Source organism: Halyomorpha halys, unplaced genomic scaffold, assembly GCF_000696795.3.
Source record: "Halyomorpha halys isolate HHAL.00 unplaced genomic scaffold, Hhal_1.1 Scaffold367.1, whole genome shotgun sequence".
NCBI classification, from domain to species: domain Eukaryota; kingdom Metazoa; phylum Arthropoda; class Insecta; order Hemiptera; family Pentatomidae; genus Halyomorpha; species Halyomorpha halys.
In genome coordinates, this window is record NW_027115775.1 from 206801 (window position 1) to 233774 (window position 26974).

Sequence of the window (26974 nt, forward strand, 5' to 3'; positions counted from 1 at the left end):
TTTATTTCCCACTATTTTCATTACATATATTTGCAAACTAGATTTTCATATCGATTTTATTATTTATTTATTCCTCTTACTTAATTTTATTATTATTTTCGCAGAGAGCCTTTATCTTTTTATAATACTTAAACTATTCTGTCTGTCAACTTTTTTTACGTATCCATAATGTTAGTTATATATTTACTTTTTAATCATTCTATAGATCCTTTTATTTATTAGTTGTTATTTCGTTTTTTTGTTCTTAGTCCTAGAAGGCTTGAAATTGTGGCCGAAACATTGGCATTAATAAATAAGTCATTAATTATTTGTGTCCTTCATTAACCGTACCCCCTCTATCTTCCCCATATACGAATGGAATAACTTTTAAAATCCTTCTGTTACACCCTCCTCTCCCTACAATATTAATCTCTACATAAGAGTACTATCGTTTAAAAGTTATATATAATATCATAAATGTTCTCATACTTTTCCATTCTTTTTTTTTTCTCGTGTCGTTTTGAAAATCACTTTTCCACTATCAACCGATAATTTAAAAAAAATATTTAAATACACAAAGCCATACCACCATAAGACTCCGCTGCTTCGGACATCCTAAGCAGTCTTTTGTACGGCAATATTTACTAAACTGGAGCGTCTAAAGATGTCAGAGCCTTGTTGAACGTGAGAAACTAGAGGGCAGCGGCCCGTGATCAAAAACTCAACGTGCCATGGTTCATGCTGGGCTTTAGAGCTACGGGAAATTGTACATATTAGCACACATAAATTATTCTTCATAAAGATTTGTTATAAAAATTAGCAGAATCTATTTATGAAAAAGAATATATAACTGAATCTTTTTCACCCTCTTATACTGTTTTTTCCATGGACGTTTATACCACCTTTTTCTTCATTATCTATAATTTAACATTAAAAAAAAACAAAAAAACATTTCCACAATTTCATAAAATCGATTAATTTTATTTCTAATTAATTAATTGAAAAATTTAAACAAATAAATATTTTTTTACACATAATTTTGTTTACTTACCTGTAGAAAAATAAATAAGAACTGGAGAAGATCGAAAGTATATATCATTTAAAATGGCAAGCAGTGAAATATAACCTTTCAATATATTTTTCAACTTCAAAGATATATGTTTTTTATATAATAATATAAATATTATTATATAAATAAATATTATATAGTTATAATTTTTTTGTTGTTCTAGAAATTAATTATTTTAGATTAATGATTTATTACAATGATTCTTTGAGAGTGGTTTATTTTATTATTAACACACACAAATTTTATCCAAATATACTCAACATTTATTTTCAGAAACTCTCCAACGTTTCGGCCCTCAGGCCATCTTCAATGAGATCTTAACATTGATGACAACCTTAAATATTGATGTCATATTCTTTAAAAAAATTTCTGCAGGCTAATTGCTCATGTCATATAAAACTTTTTATATTTTAAACCTAAAACTTTTTCACATAAATAATTGTCTCTTTTTCTACTTACTAACATCACTTATATCTTAATATAAATTTGTGAGTGTTAATAATAAATTAATTATTTTTTAAAAATACTATATATTATATATACTATAAATTATTTATTTTTAAATTATTAGAGTTGGCTTTTGTAAAAAACAAATCATTTTTGAAACCTTCAAAAGTCTTCATGTTCAATTTTTTTTTAAGTTATGTCATGTACCTAAGAGAAATGTCATGTACCTTTAACGCTATAGTTGAATATAGTAGTAAATTTGTTGAGTATACTTGTCATTCGAGGATTCTAAAAGAAAATTATATATATATTTTTTTTAAATAAATAATTTAATTTCTATCCATTTTAGTCTCAAAACCTTTTATTTTTCTTATAAGTCCGACGTTTCGGCCGATCCGGCCATCCTCAGGTGGAATCTTAAAACAATTTTGAAATTGTATAATTTAAAAACTCCATGCAGGCTATTCTGCCCAAGTCAAAACATCAATTTCTATGAAACATTAAAAACATTAGGTAAAAAATATTTGTTTGTTAATAAGTATATATATCCCACATATGTTTAATTACCTAATTAGTCAATATTCACTTAAAACAAAATCGAAATCATTTATCACAGACACTATTCCTTAAAAACTTTATCACAACAATGCTTGTAACCTTCCTCCACTCAGTTCAAGCATTTGAAATTATTTATTACAACTACACTTTTGTCAATTTTCCTCTTTATTTCATTAGTAAAATTCCTATCAAGGCTAATTATAATTATCGACATTAAATTTATCCTATATTATTCATAAATTAATTTTACTTAATATCTCTGCATAGTGTTGGTTTAAATTTCTTGTATCTGTTTTGAAATTCACCGTATAATCAATATTTTCAGATATGTAAATGGATACAAGTATGGATAGAAATTAAATTATTTATTTTAAAAAAATTCACCAATCTCAAGTAAGTGTTAAGATTATAAATTATATATAATTTTTTTTTATTTTAACATTAGATCCGGCCTCACCTAGATTTGACTTACAACAACATCGTATCCCACATTAACACCGTTTACGTGATGAAGTCGAAAGAAGGTGTGATGATAGACAAGGCTAACAAGGCCAACAAGGAGCTGAGCATCAGGCTGAAGGTAATCAACTTAAACTTCCTTTATTTATTTTTAACGCATTTTTTAAAATAATAAATTCAAACACAAGCCACTAACACGTGAGATCTCCCTTCTAGTGCTCATCATAACTAACCCAATCATGACAGTAAGCTCGTGGTTTCCAACGAGGAGCGATCAAAATATAATTTTAAAAATAAAATAGAATCCAAGTTGAAAACTATGAACCAGTAAGACGGTTATGTATTGCCTCTCTAAGGGTTTTGAAAAAGACTGGTTTAAATCAACCCACACGACCCACGATCCACGCGAAACGACATCGGTTAGTCGATCACCGTGAAGGAAAGTAAACACTAGGCAAGTTTGAATATTTCTGATTATCAAATATATAAAGGTGAAGCAAACATGTTTTATTGCAATAAATTTCTCGTAAACATGCTTTAATAGGTATTTTTCAAGAATTCAGTGCTTTAAATAGATCAATGCAAGGGCCTCAAATTCATTATATAAAATTGCATTTTTCCCTAATTTTAATATAACATGTCCTGCAGATGAAAGTAAATTCTTAATAATAATCACTTTACCAGTGTATAGAGGCAATTCTCATTTCGCATCTTTACATTTCCCAATACAAATGGATAAAAAATTGTTTCCTGGTTAAAAAAATTATTTTTGCCTTCTGAGGAGTAAGAAATAGTTTTTGAGTCATCTTGTAAAAGCCCATTAAAGCAGAATCTTCTGCAACGAAACAACATTACGTTTTAGCCAGGAGTAAAGAAATATTTTCCTACTTATTAGCAAACAATGCTATGCCTGTAAGTTTATTGCCTTTCCTAACGTCATACTTTTCTGAAACAAATTTTTCTTTAGTTATTATTTTACTGAGAAATTATCCGTTTCTTTCATTCATGGAAAAAGATCTGAGACCAGGGTCGCCTTCCATGTCAACAGTGTTGAGAAAATTTTTAGTAAAAGGCAGACCCGACCATAACATTAAAATTTTATGTTTTTTTTTTTTAATATTTATTTTTCTTATACCTAAAATTATCATTATTAATATAAAAAAAATATTTTGTATTTTTATATATGATATCGTATATTACTTACCAGCCCATTAAAAAAATAAAATATCAGGTAAGTATTTATGAAATTTTATTGTTAATAAACTAGAGGAGAGATAATTATTTCAGGGATGAGTTATGAAGGTTGGAAACCACTGCTGTAAGCCATATTCCTCTTTATAATTTCCTGTTAGTGTATTTTTTATATTATTGTTATATAATATTATTAATAATAAGATAATTCTGAAGAGTTATAGACCATGGCTTTTGGCAATCAACTAGTATCGTGGATATCATAAGTTAAAATTGTAAATGTTAATAATACAACTATATTTATTGACTTGTTTTATCAGCTGATATTGTAAACATTTACTGAATAATATTTCTATGATCTAAGTTTGCTGAGGTCTAATATATATATATTATATATTACAGTACATCACTTTATAATCAATTAAATTATTTTACTGAGTTATTATTTCATGCTATACAATATATAATTTATGCTTTTCGGTTTCTAAAGTTTAAATGTTCTATAAGTGCTATCGTTTAGGGAAATTATGCATTTTTAAACCTTTTTTTTAATGGACATAGTGATATGAAATACAATTTATCCTTATTTTGGTCTATCCTAGCTAAACATTATAATTTAGAGATAAGTTGGCTGGGGAGTGAGATCAGAGATGAGAATACAGTGATAAGAAAAAAAATATTTTTAAACGCAAATTAATTTCTGGCATACAATAAAAACATAAGTTTCACTCATCACCGTGTTTTCTTGTCTAAGCATACCCCACCTTACAAAATTTAAATTCAAATTTTAATCCTAAGATTATTATCGTTTTATTTATATCGCCGTCTTTGTTTGCAGATTGGTACCAACTAAAACCTTTGTTCAAAACTATTTGCTTTTAAATCACTGATATTTTACACATCAATTCTATTTTTTTAACTATCATCTTCATAATTTTACTTTTAGTAAACAACTAACAAGTAAACTTTTTTTCTACAGGGACAGATGGTCTATATCCCAGAAAATGATCTATTATGTTTTCTGTGTTATCCCAGTGTTATTAACCTCGATGATCTAATCAAGTAAGTAACTTATTTTTATTTATTTTTAGCCTAAAAATAAAAAAAAATTATAAATATTAATTATAAAAATTAGTCATGACAAAGTCGGTTATATTAATATACTGTCTTTATATTATTCAGTCTTATACTCATAAGCTTTTTTCCTGCATGAAAACTAGCTCTAAAATTTAACTGCTTATTATCTAATCCTGTGAAATCACTGCTATTAAAAGTAACGTGCATGTAATTCCAACATATCCGAGTATTTCTCAAAGCTGTATTACGTGAATTGCCATTTTTTTCTGGATAACATTAATTAAACAGCTATATATATATTTTTATTGCTTACTCCACAGTAATTTTTTTTAAATCAATTAGATACAAGTTTTTTTATTCCGCAACGGCCTAAAGTTTGAAAAAAAATATCTTGTACAGACAATTTCGAGTCTGAATCTCGAAAGGGATAACTGTAAACAAATAACTTAATATTATCAACTTAATACTTAATATAGGAAATAGATTACAGTAACCAATAGCTGTATAAACATTATTGAGTTAAACAAGGACAATACATTTAGTAATAATCCATATTTTTAAAGATTATTAATACCCTAAAGTAAAAATAAGGTAGTAAATTACGTTTATACCTCTTTTTATTGTAAATTGTCTCAATTATAGAGTAGATTTGACAATAACTTAATAATCCATCAGCTTTAATACACTTTTTCTAAACTTAATAAATTGTAAGAGGATAGTCCGGGTGGTGGTCAATAAAGGTATCACAATAGAAAAAGAAAAATTGTAACCAACAATCTACTTCATACGGTCAACTACTTTCTTTTAATATGAATTAACCTGATGAAGTCGAAACATGGGCGTTGATGACCTCAGGGTTTTACGCCCTTAAGCCCCAGACAACAACAACAACAACCTGATGAAGTTAGTGAAATGACCTAGCTCGATGTGGCTGGAATGAAATGACTGTAGTCTAAAATATTGTTTGATTGGGATTTTGAATATTTTACGGATTTCAACGAAACATTTGCCGCTAGCAGCGTGTATCAACCAGGCGTGGCTTGGAGCCACAACACCCCTTCATAACCCGGTGGACGAAGAAGAAGAGGATGGAAAGGATATTTCAGATCTTGATGTTCCTAAGACCGCTTAGCCGAGGGAGTTGAGGCATGACCTTAGCAACATAGTAACTGCAGCGAAGCTGGTGCGAATCCGGCTTTGGAGGGGTTGAATTTTATATCGTGGCATCCCACGGAATGGGGGAAAATTACTTCATATCTTTTATTCTTGTTTTTCTAAATTCTCACTTTTTTTTTTTTAATTTTATTTTATTTATTTATTTTTTTAAAATTTTTATATTCACTATCCTTCCTGTTTCATTTATATTCTTGTATCTATATTTTAATTTATATTCATGTGTTATCTTCTTAAGTGTACTTATATTAATTACTTTATTATTAATTTTCTATTATATTTTACACTTTTCTGTATCCCCGCTCATTTGGTATATTTTGTTTCTTAATTACTTACACACATTGTATCCCATTATTTTATACTTTACTTTTCCTTTGTTTTTCTATCTGTTTTTTTAATATTTCTTCTCCCCCTATTATGTATATTACCATTTATTGTTCACCTAATTTAAATATTTTTTTACTATGTTTACTTTACAAATTATTTTCGTTATTGTGGCATAACTGCCGTCCCCACTCCTCCCAATACCAACGGTCACTTTGTTTTTGACTGTCGTCAAAACAGGTATGCATTCTGTCTCATCATTTGATTTGTATTTTTTTTTTTCTTTTTTCATCTCTCTATTTGTACTTTCTTTAATATTTCTTCTCTTATCTATCTGTTACTATTACCCTTTTCATTTACTATTTATAACCTTTAATTTTTCTTATTATATCTTACGTTTTTACATTTTATACCCCTGTTATTTTACATTTATGTTTTTTCTTTTTTTTTTTCCTTTTTGTAACTATAGTGTTTGTATCTTTTTTAGCCCTGACGAAGCCCCGCAACGTGGGGCGAAACGTTGGCTCAATAAAATAGTATATTTCTACTATTTGAGTTTTTTTGACCGCACCCGGACCATATTCCATTCTGATATAGTATAATAGTATATACTTATATAGTATAATAGCATATACATGATAACGAGATGGAGTAAATTTGATTGAATTATAAATATTTTATAGTTTTTTCTCGATTAAAAAAAAATAAATATATACCACTACAATGAAGGGTCAAGGTTGCAGTATTATGTAAGGAAGTACTGTTACTAGTACAATGGCTGTGCAAGGAGGTGATTTGGTTAGAATCGATCTCAGATTTTTACCCAATTAAGGGTACCCACTTGATGAGGTTTGATGGACCCCGGAGAGCTACAGTGAAACAGGAAATAATTGTCTACTACAGCCAAATTCGAACCCGGGCCCTTGGAGAGTGTAGCAAATGCTTTATTATTGCGCTGCTCACTCATTTTCTTGATTATACTCGAATTATAAAAAAGTAATACTAACATTTAAGCCATGTGAATTTTACTGTGTTAATATTATGTTTTTATAAGATGATTAATAATAGTTATATGTATAATGATAAAGGCCATCCTTCCCAGCCGTACCCGCCCCATTAAGACCCCCAGGGGGTGACGGTCCTATACAACTTTAGAAATATTTGCTTAAAACGGGAAGAGGAGATTTAAGACCGAGCAATATTTTAAAGGCGCCTGAAATTGAAAAACGACCTGAATTATAATGATTCATTTTTTTTTTTTTGAAAAATATTTATATAAATGTTTAAAAATTGTTGACTACATTTAATGTATGGTTTTATTGCTTGAAGAAGTTTGTCGGGGGGTGCGGTCAGCAAAGAACAACATAAATAAACAAAACCATGTTTATTTATTTTATGCCGACGTTTCGACCTGAGTTTCAGGTCTTCATCTGGGCTATAGAACAAAAGAGATAACAACAACATTTAGAGTAACATACAATTGAAAAGGAATAGTATACAAACAAATTTAGAATTATATAAAATATTGAATTAAATCATAAATGATAAAAAATGATAACTGATAATTGAATAGTACAAAATTTTAATTGATTGATATTTGTGGAATCGTATGGTAGTAAATTGAAAACAGTGACAGATGAAATATAATATCATGTAGGTAAGAAGATATTTATAATATAAGATATGCAAGTAGTGTCTAAAAAATAAAAAAAAAAAATAAATAAATGGAATCTACAAATTTATTTATTTAATTGAATTCAATATTTTATATAATTCTAAATTTGTTTGTATACTATTCCTTTTCAATTGTATGTTACTCTAAATGTTGTTGTTATCTCTTCTGTTCTATAGCCCTGATGAAGACCTGAAACTCAGGTCGAAACATCGGCATAAAATAAATAAATATGGTTTTGTTTATTTATGTAGTTCTTTGCTGTCCGCACCCCCCGACAAACTTCTTCAAGCATTAATCTACGGTCAACTATCTACACCTCATTATGGTTTTATTGAGTGAAAATAGTAACGAACTGTTCGACATGAATATGGAAACGATATCCAGTTTATAAATAAAAGTGTATGACGTTTTAAGGGTGTTTGCTTTTACAGAAATTACTTTATTGAAGTAAGTTTATTATTTTAAACCATGATTCCTGGGATCTCAATTATTCGAAAAATATGGTAATTTTTCAGTTTACCTCTGAAAAAATGTTGTCGAGAATAATATGTTATTTGCTAAACATTTAAAAAAAATGTCAATCACGCATGTTCACAAGTTAGCCTCTATTGCTATGCCTAAGCAGAAATATGTAGTCATCGCTATTTAATGATTTGTTTAAAATGATACCCCAATTTTATAAACATTTTATACGACAAGAATAATAATGCTAAAATTACAATTTTTTTTTTTCAAAAAATTGCAAATACAAGAATTATTAGTGCTTCCTAAAGCCTTTAGCTAGATGGAGCAATGAAATGTTACAAAACTATAGGACTCAGTATAGTATTTATGTCATGAGAAAAATTGATGACTTGGCTATTCTTTTATGTATGGCGTTCTATGACACCTTTCTTGTAATAACGTTATGCCGCATTAACCTTCACCTCTCCCCTCTCCCAATATTTCCTAAGTGCTGGCGCCTATGTCTTGAAGTAAAGTGTATGTCTAATTTCGCTCCTTTGGTATCTTCATAATTTGATTGCGAAAGCACTAGGGGATTGGAAGGTGTTCAGAAAATGTAGAACGGATCAGTTCATAAGGGTTTCTCTTTGAACAAATTTATTAATTTAGAAAAGGAAACTTACCGGAGGTGTGGGGGGTATTGGTAGCTGTTATGGGAACTAGCCCGACAAGTAGGCATAGTGGTCTTTTTTACCAACCCCTGGCGGCTACTTTGTAACTGTCCACAACGTACTAACCTAGCTGGGAGTATCAAGATTCATTTATAGGGACCGCCGAGGAATAAATATTAACTACCCCGGATGGGAATCGAACCCACAATGTTCCACTCTTGGACACACCCCAACGCGCACGACCGTCGCGTCCCTGGAGGTCTGGGGAGTACCTGAAATTATCCCTTTTCCTTAAAATGTTTTGGAAAACTCCTCTACAAATAGCATTTATAAGACATTTTGATTATAATAACCGCTTTTGAAAATATTTTACGATTTTCGAAATCAAATCTCAAATTGTTTCATATCCCAATCATTTTAGAGCACAATTTGGGACGTTAGTTTTAACTAAAAAGTGAAACATAGGAACACACACCATTACTAAATATGGCGTGATAGTGTTTGCTTTTAAGTCGAATATTTTACCTAAACACCTCTAAAGGTCAAAGTTTTAGTTTTGGAATGAGAATAAAAAATATATTTCAGAGCTTGATGTTTCTATGTTTCAGAAAGATCACGTTTTGTATTTTTTTTTTCAAGAAGTTCCCATGAAACAGATATTTAATTTATAAAATAAGTTCCTATAAATATTTAGTCCCTTAACATTTTTGTTTTGTTCAACAAAAGTTTGAAGCTGGTTCTCAAATCACAAAGTGCCGAACATTTTGGGGTTTCGAAGTTCAGAAACTATAAGAGGGGATGACAGCCTCTACCCTATCCCATGTAACGATCTTCCTGTTATTACATCCCTATAAATTACTACTGGCCTTGAAACATTCCAATCGCAGCGCTTGTACTGAATTATCGACTCCTGTTCTGCTGTCGATAGTAAAACATTACAGTAATTACACTTGTTCTACTGAAGGCTGCCCATGTCTCGAAGACGAACAATTTTTGTGAGGCAGAACAAAATAAAAAAAAACAAAAACAAATGGACAGAGCTAGTAAAGAAATGGATGCTGAGAAGACATTAGAGCCACTCTCTCGCTGTCCTAATCTCATTTACACTTTGCCTAAGACAAAGGACAATCTCGACTTGGTTTTGTTTTCTCCCGCCTCCATTACTAGCATGCAAGGGTTCCACTGATGTTCTGAAGCCGTATCTCGGCCCACTCAACCTCTCACATATTTTACAGTATGTTATTGCTCCAGGTATCTCTGTCTGCTTTCTATCGGTAATATGCTATTATCTTATCAAAAAAAAAATCATTGATACAGATACTTATCTATCTAAACTGAGAAATGTATACTGACTTTGATATGAGATACCATAGTTTTTACCTGTATTGAGAGCTTCTGTAAAGACTTTCTTCCTGACAGGTAAAGAATGCGCTAGTGATTAATAGATTTGTGGGTTGCATATGGTATTTAACAAAAATGAAGTCCACAAAAAATAAATAAATGAATCCACAATTTTAAACATATATTAAGATAAAAATTATATATTACGTTACTGCTTTGTATTGAAAAAAAAGACTATTTACACAATGCTTGAAGAAAGAAAAATAAATACAAATAAAATGAAATGATATAAAATCCGACATGCAAGGTAGGTGGCCCAAAAATAACCTATCTATGGTCTGAACACCTGTAGCCCACTCAATATCTAATCAATTGGCCTATACTTTTGCCTAAAGATAGAGTAATCAATCTACTTTCCAAATAAAATAATGAAATCAATTAACAATGAAGTTCAGGAGGAATTTTAAGCGTTGACCCAAATCATTATCAATATGCCATGTTAAGACTTGGGGTCCAAAATATGGCCTACACAGTCAACTTTATTTTGTTACCTAGTAAAAATCAAAATTAAATTTCAACATGATTCCGATCATTAAAAAAAATATTGCAAAAGTTATAATATATATAAAATATAAAATGAATAAATTTAGGAGGTTACTTTACATTCTGAACAAACATATTAGTACAAGAGCCCAAGAGGAGAAAAAAATCAGTAATTTCACCCCAATTTTTTATTAATTTAATGAAAACTATGTGTAATTACTAGTCAGAATTGATGACTCTGCCAAGTATACGTAGGGGGAATAAAAAAAAAAAAAAAACGTTAAAAATAATCAATTTTTCATTCAGAGCTCTATATTTTTAAAACTACCAACAACAGTAGAAAATCTAAGAGAACATTATTTAAAGTAGAGTAAATTTGCTAAACTGTAAGCCATAATTTAGCTTTTAAAAAAGCAATATTTCATAAAAATGTTGTACAGAATAATCAGTAGTTAGTGAAAAATCGATATCTCAAAAACCATTTGACTTTCAGACATCTGTTAGCACTCAAATTAAAGCTAGTTGAATGGGATATAAAGTGGTTTTCATGATATTTGCTAAAAGAAATTGATTTATAGTTGTTCCGGCAAATTTTCATTTACCAAATTTATGTTCATATGTGAATATCATAAGAACTACTATCCCTACGAAGATAAGAAGAAGAAACTAATTTATAGTCAGTTAAATTTCATTTATTTTGAGTACTAGCAGACACATGTGCGTCTTATGGATCTAGAGATATATTTTCTCTAAAATAAAACATTTTATACGAACAACTAGAAATTAACAGTTTGTGAATTTATTTTGTCAAATGTCATAAAACCTACTACTCCTACAAAGATAAACGTTATAAATAATTTTATAGAAAATTAAACTAGCTTTAATTTGAGTGCTGACAGACATCTGTACGTCCTATGGTTTCTGAAATAAAGTTTCACAAAACTGAAACTTATTGTTCGAACAACTATAAATGAATTTATTTTAGGGCATATTATGAAAAGTACTATTCCTACGAAGGTAAAGGTCATAAACTACTTTATAGTACGTTAAACTAGCTTTAATTTAAGTGCTAATAGACATCTACAGGTCACATAGTTCCTGAGATATTTCAGTACATTTTTATGAATTGTTACTTTTTAAAAAGCTATATCTCGAGAACTATTGGATGTAAATAGTTCTTTTAGGGCTAATATTTAAGAAAATTTACTCTTCTTTAAATAATGTTCTTTTAGATTTTCTAGTGTTGTTGGTAGTTTTTAAGATATAGAGCTCCGAAAGAAAAATTAATGTTTTTTAAGGTTTTGAAACACCCGTCATTTTTCATTCCCCCTACCAATACTTGGCTGACTCATTCGTTTTGACTAGTAATTGTACATAGTTTTCATTGAAGTAAACAAAAATTAGGGTGAAATAATTGCCTTTTTTTCTTCCCAGCTCTTGTACTATATGTTGGTGTGATATCAGGTGGGTGTTGGGATATTAAAAACTCGGCGGGCTGTAGCTCAGGTGATTAAAGCACTGGTCTTAGGCAGCTGGTAGCTTCGGCGGCGTCGGTTGGAATCCTGCCCCGATTTTTTTTATTTCTGAAGTTGTCCCACGAAATGAAAACTTGTTTTCCACTACGGAAAAAACACAAATAAACATAAGAATTATCTATTTGTGCTGATATTTCAACCTAATTTTCAGGTCTTCATCAGGAAGTTATAGGCAGAGATTCCTACTAAACTCAATTTTTTAGCAGAAAACTCAGTTTAGCAGGAATCTCTGCCTATAATGCATAATAAAAAATTCTTTTGTTTATTTATGTTTTTTCTGCTGACCGCACCAAAACAAAAATCATATTGTTTTTAATCACATAATACTTTGGATAATCTACTGCTGCAGCATGGATAATGTGATTTGCAACAGAACAAGGATGTAAACACTCTTTAAACACGCCAAGCTCTCGCAAGAAATATATATACGAAATATGATCACTTTGCTTGGCGTATGAACTTCATCAAACATATAGTAATTTTTTTCATTAATAATGCGGCATATGTTTCTAATCTATTGTCAGAATAGAAAATATTCATTTTTTTTCAGGAAAGTTTTTCTGAAACACCATTCAATACGTAATTGCAAACAATAATAGAGAAAAAAGTTTAATTTTTATCAAAATAAAAATTTTAAATTTACTACATCTTATTTTTTGTATTCCTAATTAATTGATATAAATTTTCAGTCGTGGTCTCCACATTTCCGACTTACCTCTGCATGACTCAACAAGGGATTTGGTCTTGATGTCTGAGCAGTTCGAGGCCGACTACAAACTAACTCGCGACTTGGAGATTCTCACAGACAAGTTGCAGCAGACCTACAGGGATCTAGATGCGGAGAAACAAAAAACAGACAGGTACCGTAATTTTTTATAATTGTAATAAATTAAAATGACATGAGTTTAGTGAAAGTACTAAATTTTTGGCTACTATCCCTTAGAGAGACGATTATGCTGACAATGAGTGAGACTCGAGTACATTATTTCATTTTATTGGTTGATTTATATTTACTTTTTTTATTTTTATTTATTGATAGATATTACAATATGCCACACAGTTGTGGACAATAGGTAATAGTGATGAATGATCTCATACATACTAAAATAAAATAAAATAAATAAATGAATGAAAAAAAAAACTCTTAAAATATATACAAACAGAAGAATAAACAAAATGATCAGATTTATATTAATATCCTCATCTTCTTCTTTAGTGTACTCTTTATATTAGCATCAGCTTTATATATCTTTTATTTGTACATTTATACTAATAAATAAAAAATAATACTGCTTTCTTCAATGCTGATACTATGGAAATTTCCCTCAATAGCCCAGCGAAACCGAATATCGACTTAAATGACACAATCCTCCCATATACTTCTTGCTGCAAATCTCGGACGTTCATACGTTGTTTCTGCGCCGTCTATTTTTATAGTGACTCGTTCCTCACCCACCGCAACAACTTAAGAGCCTTTTATTACTTCAATTATATTTATCGGGTGCGTCACGTGAATTTCACGTTGTGCAATCACCTAAATTTTCCATTCGATTTATCTCTTTTTGGTTGACTATTTTATGTAATTCCTAATAATCACAGTCACTACTTCTGACCACATATTTCGTTTAATCCTTACTTAATGCAGGATCTAATTTTTAGTCAACGAAATTTCTATCATATAATTCTTTTAATCTGTGATAATGTCTTTGTTTATTGAGCTCATGTTCAGTGTCCATTGTCAACTTTATTCTCTTCGGGATTTGGTTTCTTGCAACCTCTAAGGTTGTAACATAATCATTTTATGCGAGTTTTGGCTTGTGGTCACTTTCAAATATATTTCCTACATATTTGATAATGATACATGTATTTAGGGAAAAAGTGTTTAAAAAATTTAATAAAAATCATCAAAATAATTTATAAATTCTTAGACCAAAAAACCAATAATATGCATATTTAACGGTTGAATTTATTGTCAATGTACTATCTAACAAATATTATGATTATTAATTAAAAATAATATATTGATATTTATAGCTAACTTGTCGAAAAATTAATCCTAGTATTTTCAGAACTGAAATGGAACATTTTATAACTATCAAATTAATTGTATTAATTATTTATTTCACTCACTGTTGGGCGCTACAGTCCTTGTAGGACCTTGGCCTCTTCCCCATGCCTCGCGGTCTCCAACGATACTCCTTCAATTTTCAATTCCCATCCCTCTCAAATCATCCAGCCTCCGACGCCTGGGTCTGCCCCTTTTCCTTTTTCCTCCTGGTGCACCATTTCGTATCCTTTTAGGTAGCCTGCAGGGCTCCATCCTTTCCACATGTCCCAACCATCTTAGCCTGCTCTTCTTAATAGCACAGAGGATATCAGGCTCTCCATACAATTCTTTTAGTTCGTCATTGCTTCTGATTTTCAACCTGTGCTCCTCTTTAACGGCACGAAAGATCTTTCTCAGGACTCTTCTCTCCCAAACCAGTAGAACTCTTCTATTTTCCTTGGTTAGAGTCCATGTCTCACTGGTCATACATTACCGCTGGCCTAATTATTGTTTTGTACAACAAAAGATAAGCTTTCTGGAAAGCCTTTTGTATCGGAGAGCTTTTTTCAGCCCATAGAAATATCTGGTTCCTGCTACCATTCTGCCCTTAATTTCTACTTCTAAATTATTGTTCTCCGTCACAACTCCTCCCAGGTACTTGGAAGTACTGCAACTGTGAAACATGTTTTCCTCACATCCACAATATATCTTCTCTCCTCAGTCTAGAGGTTTTCACATTATTTTATTTATTATTGTTTAGGAGTAGTTAAAATTTTCCACATCAGATAATTTATTACGCTATCATTGTGAGTTCATTTAAATGAGACAGTTGGAAAGAGACAATTCCGGACCAAGTCCAGTGAAACGAAGAGGACTGTATAAGCAAGGATGAATTTGAAAAACCAATGAAATACTTGGAAAGTCCCAAGTCTCTGAGATACTATGATATAACGCTAGAAATTATGAAGCATACAGGAGACAAAGGAAAATAAAGGATGCAGTAATTATCAAACATAGTGTGGAGGCAAAAGAAAACTGGAAAATTGTCATAATTTCTCCTATTTTCAAAAATAGCGGGCAATATAAAATGAAAAATCACAAAGGCATTTCTTAGTACACCTAGGAAACATTCCAAATTCTGGAGAGAAGACTGAAGGGAAAATTAGTGAAGACCAATTTGAGTTAAGTGACAAAAAAGTACTCAAGACTTAATATTTACGCCAGATTACTGAGACCGTTTAGGAAAGGGCAAGGAACTGTCAAAATGTTTCATTGATCTCGAAAAGACATTTGAGAGGATAAGAAAGGATGAGCATTATCAGAGCCTTAGGAGAATGTAATATTGATTATCTTGGCCCAATACTGATAGTATACTATATAGATAATATACTATCATAGAAATATTGTTAGGATAGTCAATAGCCTTTCTAAAGAATTTGAAACAAAATTAGGGATCCGTCATGGATTCCTTAGCCCATTGCTGTTTATTCTCGCCATCAATGTGGTGGATAAAAGAGCGAAGGAAAACTCTATAATTTTCACCTTTCAAACTTAAGACCCATTAATTCTAGTCCATTTTTTTGCCGATGATATAGTGGTATTAGCAAACAATGATAAAGATCTGAATATTCTCAAGCAAACATTGCTGTCTGTTAATATGTAATCTGTAAGATGTATAAATGCACGACCATAATATAGAAGGAAAATGAGAAAAAAAAAATTAACCACTTTTAATTTACCATTTTTAAAATGATACAATTTAATTTAAAAAAAAAATCACTTGGCCCACTTGCCATACTAGTTCACTCCATCTGATACCAATACCCATACCAATCTGCTTATAATAATTATTTTAATATTAAAAATAATTGTAATTGGCGCATAGTATGATGGTATCCATAAAGATTATTGTCTTTCATTACATAACTCATATAAGTCAACTCATAGTACAAGAGTCGGGAAGAAAAAAGGCAGTTATTTCGCCCCAATTTTTTATTACTTTAATGAAAACTAAGTATAATTACTAGTCAAAACTGATGAGTCTGCCAAGTATAGGTAGGGGGAATAAAAAATGGCGACTGTTTCAAAACCTTAAAAAACATTAATTTTTCATTCGGAGCTCTATATCTAAAAACTACCAACAACACTAGAAAATCTAAAAGAATATTATTTAAAGTAAATTTGCTGAAATATGAGCCCTAATAACGTCCAATAGTTCTCGAGATATAGCTTTTTAAAAAGCAACATTTCTTAAAAATGTACTGAAAGATTAGTAGTTAGTTAATTTATTTTGAGAAATCTATATCTCAGGAACTATGTGACGTATAGATGTCTATTAGCACTCAAAATAAATCTAGTGTAACGTACTATTAAGCAGTTTATGACTTTTACCTTCGTAGGAATAGTATTTTTCATGATATTTCCTAAAATATATTGATTTATAGTTGTTCGGACAATAAGTTTGAGTTTTGTAAAACTTTATTTCAAAAACCATAGGACGTACAGATGTCTTTAAGCATTCCAATTAAGGCTAGTTAAATTTACTATAAAATATGTCATAACGTTTATCTTTGTAAGAGTAGTAGTTTTTATGATATTCGACAAAATCAATTCACAAACTGTTAATTTCTAGTTGTTCGTATAAAATGTTTGATTTTTGAAAAAATATATCTCTAGATCCATTAGACACACATATGTCTGCCGGCCCTCAAAATAAGGTAAATTTAACTTACTATTGAGTAGTTTATGACAATTATCTTCGTAGGAATAGTAGTATGAAATTCGCTTAGGAATATAAATTTGGCTAATGAAAATTTCTCCAAGCAACTATAAATCAATTTATTTTAGCAAATATCATGAAAACTACTACTCCTGCGACGATAAACTTATTAAACTACTTCATAGCCCATTAAACTAGCTTTAATTTGAGTGCTAACAGACATCTGTACGTCAAATGGTTTTTGAAATAAAGTTTTACAAAACTGAAACGTATTGTTCGAACAACTATAAATGAATTTATTTGAGGGAAAAATAGATTTTTCAAAATAAATTCACTAACTACTGATCTTTCAGTATGATCTGTACAACATTTTTATGAAATATTGCTTTTTAAAAAGCTATATCTCGACAACTATTGAACATAAATAGCTCTATAAGGGCTTACAGTTTAGCAAATTTACTCTACTTTAAATGATGTTCTCTTAAATTTCTATTGTTGATAGTTTCAAAGATGTAGAGCTCTGAATGAAAAATTAATTATTTTTAACGTTTTTAAAAAGCCGCCATTCATTATTCCCCCTACGTATACTTGGCAGACTCATCAATTTTGACTAGTAATTATACACAGTTTTAATTAAATTAATCAAAAATTGGGGAGGAATAACTGACTTTTTTTTCTTTTTGGGCTCTTGTACTATCACTTTATGTCGTAGGTTTTTTGTTCAATAGATTAGATTTTCTTAATTTTGAGTAGTCTTCTGCAGCTTAAAAGCTTTTTTTGCAAATTTACATTTCTTATATAGTTTTTAATGTAGTTAGGTTTATTTTTTTTTCCTCCTTTCTGTGATTTACAATGTAGTTACAGCTGCTCTAGAACCTGAGAATAAGATTCCCAATATTCCAAAAATGTTTAAAGTATTCCAAGTTTTGTGAAAGGATTAACATTAGCTCTTGAATATGGCTGAGTAGCTTGTTGAATAAAATAGGTAGCTGTATAGACTAGAAAACATCGTAGGAGAGTTTTCGTAGTGACTCAGAAAAAAAAAATCCTTAGTTCGTCCACACAATATTTTCAATTTACCACTTTTGAATGCTATAAATAATCAATGTGATTTTTACAATGAATCAATACCTGAAATTATTTTTTACGCAATATTCTTACTGTCTGAAAAATATTTGCTCAATTAGTAAACGATAATTTTTTTCCGCATTGATTGCCAGTAATGGAATATGAAGAAGTTGATTATTTTATCTTAATTGTTCTAATTGTCAATATTTTATTTACATTAATCAATTCTGATCGACATTCAGCCTGAATATAACGGTAGTTCAGCCATAAATAATTAATTAACTTAATTTTTATGTTTACATTTCAATTATCAACGTGAACATACACGTATGTATTTAAAAAAAAATTATATTGTACCATTTATTAAACGTATAAAATTGCAATTAGTTTACCCCAAATAACGTGCAGATACATTGAAATTCATTATTTTAAATAAAATTAAGAATATTTAATTTTTAGTCGATCTGAATTCAAACATTAAATTTACAACTTTCAAATATTAACAATCAGAATTATTATTTTATTTGTTTATTTCATTTTAAACAAAGTTAATCTGATATTTTTCAAACAAAGTTGTTTCATAAAATGACGAAATCAATTCTCCTATGAATTGATTACGTTCGGATAACCTCCCACAATGTGGCAATCCTGTTGATTTTTGTTTAAAGTTATGCTTGGCAATCTAGTGCTACAGCACTAAACAAATAAGGGTAGTGCTATAGTTATAGATAGATGTAGATTGTACAAAATATTCTTCCTATAATGACAATGAGGGGTAAGGGGTCATACTATTTATATTCATTACACTCTGAATTGATTGATGTCAATCTAGCAATGAACACAAACTAAAGTCAACACAGTTGTGATAACAAATATCACTTCATGTTATATCACAATACAATTTGATTATTTAGAAAGGATATTGGAAAAAATATCGATATTTTTCATAAATATGTCTATATTTTTATCCAATCGTTTATCCCGACATATTAAAATATCGATATTAAAATTTGACCACCAGAAACTAATAAAAACAAGCTCCAGCTGCAGGAAATTAAAAAATATTGTTAAAAATAAGGGCTTTGGTTCGGAGTAGAGAAACCATCTCTCTTACAAGAAGGAATTTTTTGAAGGGTCTGGTTGTTGAGAGGATCTAGTTTCAGAGCATGGCGGAAACCACTATTCTGTACTCACTGGGAATCCTACATCATCATTTATATTAGACCGCTGGGTATTATCAACTCCATGAGTTGAAGAGGGGGAAAAGGTGGGGATTTTTTCGATTAGTCACTACTGATTCCCTGTGTATTGCTCTCTATTAGCAAATCATCACAGTTGAGCAGCTGCGATTTTTTTCTTAGTTCCTCCTGATACGTACATATTTTTATATCTATGTATAAATAAAAAAAATGTAAAAATACAAAATATTTAATAACATTAAAAAATCAGAAAAAAATTTATATAAAATTATTGTTATTTTATGTATCCCAATTTAGACATTAGTACAGGTTCGAATATAGATATTAGCATAGAATCCAATATGGAAAATAGTATCGATCCCAATATCGACATTTGTATAAATTCCAATATTTATATAGAATGGATTCCATTATACATATATTCTATTGATTCTAATTTCGATGTTAATATCGATACAAAGATCAATATAAGTATAGATTACAATTATGATATTAGTATTGATTTTAATATTGATATTAGTATTTATTCCAATTTCAATGTTAATATCAATATTAATGTAAAATACAATACTGACATTAATATTGATTCCTTAATTGTATCCAAAAATCTCCAATCCCATATCACAGCCCTCGAAGATTGGTGTCGTAATTGGAGGATTAAGATAAATTCCAACAAATCCCATCAAATCACCTTTACCCTTCGTCGTAAACCTACTGACTGCCCTACAGTTTCATTTAATGATGTTACTCTTACCCCTGTCGAACAGATCCGCTACCTTGGACTACATTTGGACAAGCGATTAACCTGGAATCCTCACACAAGACTGAAAAGACAGGAAACTGCACGTCGATTTTGACTATTACAGCACTTACTAGAAAAACGGTCTAAACTTCCAACCCATTACAAAAGACTGATCTACATGACTGTAATAAGTCCAATCTGGACATATGGAGTTGAGCTTTGGGGCTCCACTAAACCTTCAAATTCCTCTCGTATTCAATCTTTACAATCCAAAATCCTTCCTAAAATCCTCAATGCTCCTTACTTTGTCACAAATAAAATCATACATAAAGACCTTAATGTTCCCTATGTAACCGATCTAGCCCGAACCAGATATCACTCCTTCCATTATAAACTCTCTAACCACTCAAACCCCCTAGTTTCTAATCTTGCATCCTCTTCCATTCCTGACAATGCTCCGAGGCGCCTTAAAAGAAGATGGCCACGAGACCAGCTAATGTAAAATGTCATTAGAGTGCTTCCAATGGTTAGTTTCTCTACACGCCTGTAACACTCCAATTTAACTTAGATCAGATTTACTAAATGTATTATAATGTACAGTTGTAAATAGCAATAAATAAATATTTAAAAAAATATTGATTCCAATACAGATTTTTGTATACATTTAAAAATGCATATGGATTCCAATATAACTATTATCAAATATCTTATGATAAAATATCTGGGTCCAATATATACAAATATATATATCTTTTGTCGAAATATAAAACTACCATTTCGGTACGAATGAAAACTAAGTGTACAATACATATCTTAATTTTTTTTATTTTATTCATTCATATTCTCAGTATCTAGATGTCATATTAGGTTAACCAGTTTAATTTTTATGTTTTTGAAATCTACGTTTTTCAACTTTCCCAAAAAAACCCTAATTTTTTAAACCTTTTTATTTATTTAAAAAGTAAGTATTATATATTATATGTATGGAGTCGTATTATCACTGTCATTTACATTAATGATTAAATACTCTTGCAAGATTAAGGAGTATTTTCGCTCTATATACAAATACGTTTTTAGCTTTTGTATCATTCTACAAATATGTAAATTTTAACTTAAATGGGTGATTGGCAATTTGTTGTAATCTCTTAAAAGGGCAAGAACTGCGTATGGAAGTTATGGGAACTAAATTAGTATAAGGAATTAATTTGTAGTTTCAAAATATAATAATATCATCATACCCAAGAATTTTCTAAAATTCTAGTGTTTGTTCTCGAGGACTAACGGTTTTTCATAGTTAAGTGAATGGACCAACATATTTTTGCTTCTATATCTTCAATGTTATCCCAAGTTTCTCTCCATTTTTTTTAACAGATTCCATACATAGGATAGTTTCTGTGACCTCTCTAGGTACGATAGGGTGGATGGAGAAGGGGGGATAATACTGTTTTTCTTACTGATAAGGTCACGTGCATGGTTTTTTTTTAGTACTACTTTCCATCAGGATATGCAACTCTTCCTTTAAAGATTTTTTCTGTTCGAATTTATTTTTTTAAACAGGGTTCACTTATCTTATTTTACAGTTGAAATAGGTAGGACTTGGAATAGGATTTGATGCCCGTTCTTTAACCCAATCCTTCTGACGTTTTCAGGCTTTTGTACTCGGTACTTCCAGTTTCGGTGGCTACCGAACTACGCAACAATAGGACCGTACATCCTCGTAGGTACGACTGCGTAACCCTGCTCTTCTCCGGCATCGTCGGCTTTAGTGACTACTGTGCAGCTAACACAGATTCCTCAGGCGCAATGAAAATCGCTAATCTTCTCAACAGTGTCTACACTGGATTCGATGTCCTTACTGACCCTGCAAAGAACCCGAACATTTATAAGGTAGGTTTATCATACGTTGGATTATATTTATTTATTTTAGAATACTTCATTGCGTTCAAGAAACTGAAAATATGAAATATTTATAGGGAAATAAAAAGTGGAAAGAACATCGCGGCGTCTTTAACCGTGCCAAGAGTTTTCCAAGTAATAAAGGGTCTATAAAAAAAAAAAGAGAGAGAATTTTATAATCTATAACTCTGGTTAGAATAGGATAATCCTCCCATATAAAAAAAATAACTGGCAGGATGAATCAATTGGTAGAACATATTCATACTTATACATATTGGTAATATCATAGTTATATTCTATGGCTTAAGGACGAGTCTCGTACGGGATGGGGTAATCTATTTTCCTTTTATTCATTGTTCATCTAAGGTAAAGGTTAGTTCTCACCAAAAGATTCTTCGCCTACTCACCTAATCCCTTGCCTCAAGAGTCTAGAGTACGGAGTCAACAAGACTCCTACTTTAATTTCTTCGTGGAATTATTAAGGTTGAAAACAAAATCTTTTTTATCAAGGAAGAAGAAGTTCCCTCACCCACTTATTTATTCTTACTGCCAGCTCTTCTGCTTTTAAGAATAACTGATGAAGCTTCGTCTCTCTGATATAATTTCTCCCAGGTCAGTGCCGAAAAAGTAAAAGTGGGACGAAATATTCAAATTTCGGTTCCACTTCAAAAGCATTACCCAGCTCAATTAAAAGAGTCCTTCCAGAAAGTTAAATTATCTCATCTCGCTTTATTGCTTCTTTAAATTCATAAAGAAAGAGTTTAAAAAAGCTTATTCATTCTTTCACTGCGTTTTATGTAAAACTAACCCCTGACGAATGTCATTCCAAGTACCACGAACACCAATTTTCTTACTAAACCAATACAAAGCTATTTGATGTTGGTTATAATACAATATATTGGTGTATTTTGAACGTCTGACAAGGTGGAGACAGTCGGTGACAAGTATATGGCGGTCAGCGGTCTTCCAGAACCTTGTGAGGAGCACGCTAGGTGCATTGCCCGCCTCGCTCTGGACATGATGGACGTTGCTAAGCAGTGTACTATGGATGGCAAACCCGTTGTAAGTAGTTACCCTAAATATTATTATATATTATATTTTTAAAATATTATTATATTATATAAAAAAAAAAAACAGAATAAAAAATTATAAATAAACTTCAATCATCAAAATTATAAAACTTGTTTTGATACTTGCATGCACGAACTCATTTATTAATAAGTAAATACCCCTTCTTAGGTAACGGACAAACTGTCAGACGCACGCCTGACTGTTGTAAAGCAGTTTTACTTTGTTGCCATCACAAGTTAAGTTTTGTAGTCGAATCCATGCAATAGCTGTGACGCATGTGCGATTGGTTTATTATTATTATTGGCGCGACAGACCATAGAGGTCCAAGGCCAAGAATATACAAACAAAAAAAAAGAAATAATAAAGTAGAAATTTGATATATTAAAACTCTTATTGTTTGCTTAAACTAATATTTTTTTTTTCATTGGTGCGACAGACCGTGGAGGTCCAAGGCCTCGCACGATGTACTTAAGAAATACATCACACGTCTCATGACGACGTTTTCATTGCGTGGGTTCGTCACTCCCACGCCTATTTTTGTTAGTGCCACCCATAGGCTAACGGGCCTCACAAATGCCCGGGGGGGGGGGGGATTGTGAGTGAGTATTGCATAATTTTTTGCTTGAAAAATCCCGGGTAGGGCCGGGCTCGAACTCGCAATCTATGGGTTGGCAGACGTGCGCGTTACCACGCTGCTATCATCACCCCAGGATTAGTTTATGTGGTTGTCAATTATTCTTGGATAGAAGATGCCTACTACTAAAAAAATGACTTAAAATAAAATATAAATCCATGCATTATTATTTTTCTTAACTTTTTTTAGCCGTTTTTGTTAACCAGAATGACAGATTATCTAAATTTAGTGAACGTGTACTAAAACAAAAACAAAATCATCTTGATATAAAGAAACGGTCAGTGCAGGGATGAAAAATATATATTATAATTATATTTATGGCGTTAAATTTGTTAGTGACCAGAGTTTTGTTGGGTTTATCATGGAAGAATCATTACGGGTAGACTATAGTATTGATGGTAACCTCAATCCAGCGGTATCCTCTATTGCATTATCTGACCTGATTGGCTGATGAAGGACCAATAAGATCCTATTAGAGACTCCATTCCACCGGGAGATGATTTGGCCTCTTGTATTATAATGGATCAATGCTTGTTTGGCGCACAAGCCCTCCTTCCACCAGGGCTTTCACACGTGGCAGGTTTCGCCTCAGTCTAGTCAAAGGTTACTCCTAGTGCTGGATGAACATTCAACACTTAAAGAAACTATTTTTGATACAGAGGCTGACCATCGGTATCCACAGTGGAGAAGTGGTCACTGGTGTCATCGGCCACATGATGCCTCGATATTGTCTCTTCGGGAACACAGTGAACATCTCTTCTCGTACTGAGACCACAGGCTACCCTGGCAAGATCAACATCTCTGAGGACACTTACAAGTAAGTGATAGTATAATATTTTTTTTTTATTATTAGTATCTAGCTGTATAATAAATCTGAGATGTAGGTTTACTCTCATAAAACGGAAATGAGTACATGAATTAAAGATCAGTTTTTTTCTCGTGATGTGAGTACAGACGTTGTGGTGTAAAGTTATTACACAAGTTATTCTCGAGCAACAGGACAAAGCACCTCCTGTTAACAATTTCATCACCCTGTGAATACTTTTAACAATACAAATCTTTGTAATAAATATTAAATACTAAATGAAATACACTTGATAATGTTAAATACAAAAATATTTTTAAAGCGCAATAACGACAATAGCTCTGATAAACGTTTTTTGTCAAGAACAAAACTTCTTAATTTCATAATCTATTCAATATGAAATAGATATGATTACTATAAAAAAAAACATAATGAATTAGTTAAATAACAAATGTAACAAATAATAAATTTATTATTTATCTTATACATTATTGATTTTATTTTATTATTAACTATTGTTTATTTCTCTCAAAGGAATATGATGTCTATTTCCGGGCTAAATCTTGGGAATGTAATCTATTTTACTTATTCAAAAGTTGCCTTTCAATTCTGCAAGAATCAAAACGGTACTGCATTTTGTGCCACTTAAATTTCCGCGATAATTAGTTTCTATAAATTTATTAATTTCTTTAACTTTCTTAATTAAATTTCTAATTACTTTTTTTAGGTATATAAAGACTTTAATATAAAGGCAAACTCAGTATTTTCTGCCCTAGTCAATACATCAATGACGTCAGCAATTTTTTTTTGTGAACAACTAAAACGTTTGGGCGATTATGCATTGCTCTGTGGTCCATGATTTTTTGTTCTTACATTAAACATTTATGAATGGAATATGGTCCGAGTGCGGTCAAAAAACTCAAATAGTAGATAATTATACTATTTTATTGAGCCAACGTTTCGCCCCACGTTGCAGGGCTTCGTCAGGGCTGTTTTGACGGCAGTCAAAAATAAAGTGACTTTATAAATAAAATAAAGTCACTTTATTTTTGACTGCCGTCAAAACAGCCCTGACGAAGCCCTGCAACGTGGGGCGAAACGTTGGCTCAATAAAATAGTATAATTATCTATTATTTGAGTTTTTTTGACCGCACCCGGACCATATTCTATTCATCTATACACACGGTCAATCAATAATCTTCCATTAAACTTTTATGTATACATTTTCTATATTACTATATTTTCATTTTTATTTAGTATGTAAATATGCTATGAATGGATATATACAACCCTGATACCTACTGTCCTTGAGCGTAATTTTTCAATATAAAATTTCAATGGAGAAGTAAATATTAAAATATTCAATAGAAATCTAATACAGTTTTGCTATGTGTTAACTAGTCAAAAATATATTATTTACTTCAAAATATTAAGGAGTCACTCATTTAGTTTACTTTTTTCATTTTTTTTTAAATATAGATCTCTATATTTCAGTGTTTTGCGGAATTCTGATAACAAATCAGACGAATTCCAGTTCACTTACAGAGGCCCGGTTATGATGAAAGGAAAATCAGAGCCCATGAAAGTGTGGTTTTTGTCAAGAAAAACTCCTTCTATGTTCGAAAGAATTGTAATGTGAGTATCCTTGTCCCGTAAGTATTAAACTTTTATCATTCACTAAATAATTATTACAATTATTTAAAATTTTAAATAATTTATTTTTATAATAATATTCAAGATACGAGATGTAAATATTTGAGAGTTGGTTTCACTGAAGGTATTGTGGTAAATGCGTTCCCAATGTAGTGTAGAAAACTAGATCAATATTTCTATGAGGTTAGATAATAGACAATTGTGAAGTAAAATTGTCTAAATTGTATTTTTGCTTTGTTTAAATATTTAAAAATGACTTCTGTATTTTTCAAGCCTATAAATACAATTTTTGAGATTTATATACAATTTAGAGTAATATTTAATATAATTTTTATACAAGCAATGATTTGGCAACAATTGAGTTGGTGACTTCAGTTGATTAAAATGAAAAAATCACTTACACCGCTCTGACTTCAACACCCACTTATATTGTATACATATTGGATTAAAATAACATTATTTATCGTAATATATTAATACTTTTGAAAATTTTTATTCCTTTTAGTTGTCTTTCTTTGCTCATTTTTATATTACGTTTCAGGGTCCTTTCCTCATCTCAGGATTACAATACCAGCGTCTTTGTTAATTATATCAAATAATTTAAACCATTTGTTAGACCACTGTTATTTAAGTATTATGAGAATAGTTTAAACA

At 30.7% G+C, this 26974-nt stretch overlaps 1 protein-coding gene across 3 annotated transcripts in view; it reads left to right on the top strand.

Moving 5' to 3' along the window:
• Gycbeta100B (guanylate cyclase soluble subunit beta-1-like) overlaps nt 1–26974 on the top strand; it is a 98198-nt gene that overhangs the window by 55683 nt on the left and 15541 nt on the right. For all 3 annotated transcript variants that reach the window (XR_001343311.2, XM_014422359.2, XM_014422360.2), the window contains exons 8-14: nt 2499–2633; nt 4683–4765; nt 13176–13346; nt 21911–22148; nt 23082–23219; nt 24522–24679; nt 26162–26302. Coding sequence is in view for 2 of the 3 variants with exons in the window: in XM_014422359.2 (XP_014277845.1) it covers nt 2499–2633; nt 4683–4765; nt 13176–13346; nt 21911–22148; nt 23082–23219; nt 24522–24679; nt 26162–26302 (1064 nt within the window). In the remaining variant the exon portion in view is untranslated. The remainder of the gene's footprint in view (nt 1–2498; nt 2634–4682; nt 4766–13175; nt 13347–21910; nt 22149–23081; nt 23220–24521; nt 24680–26161; nt 26303–26974) is intronic.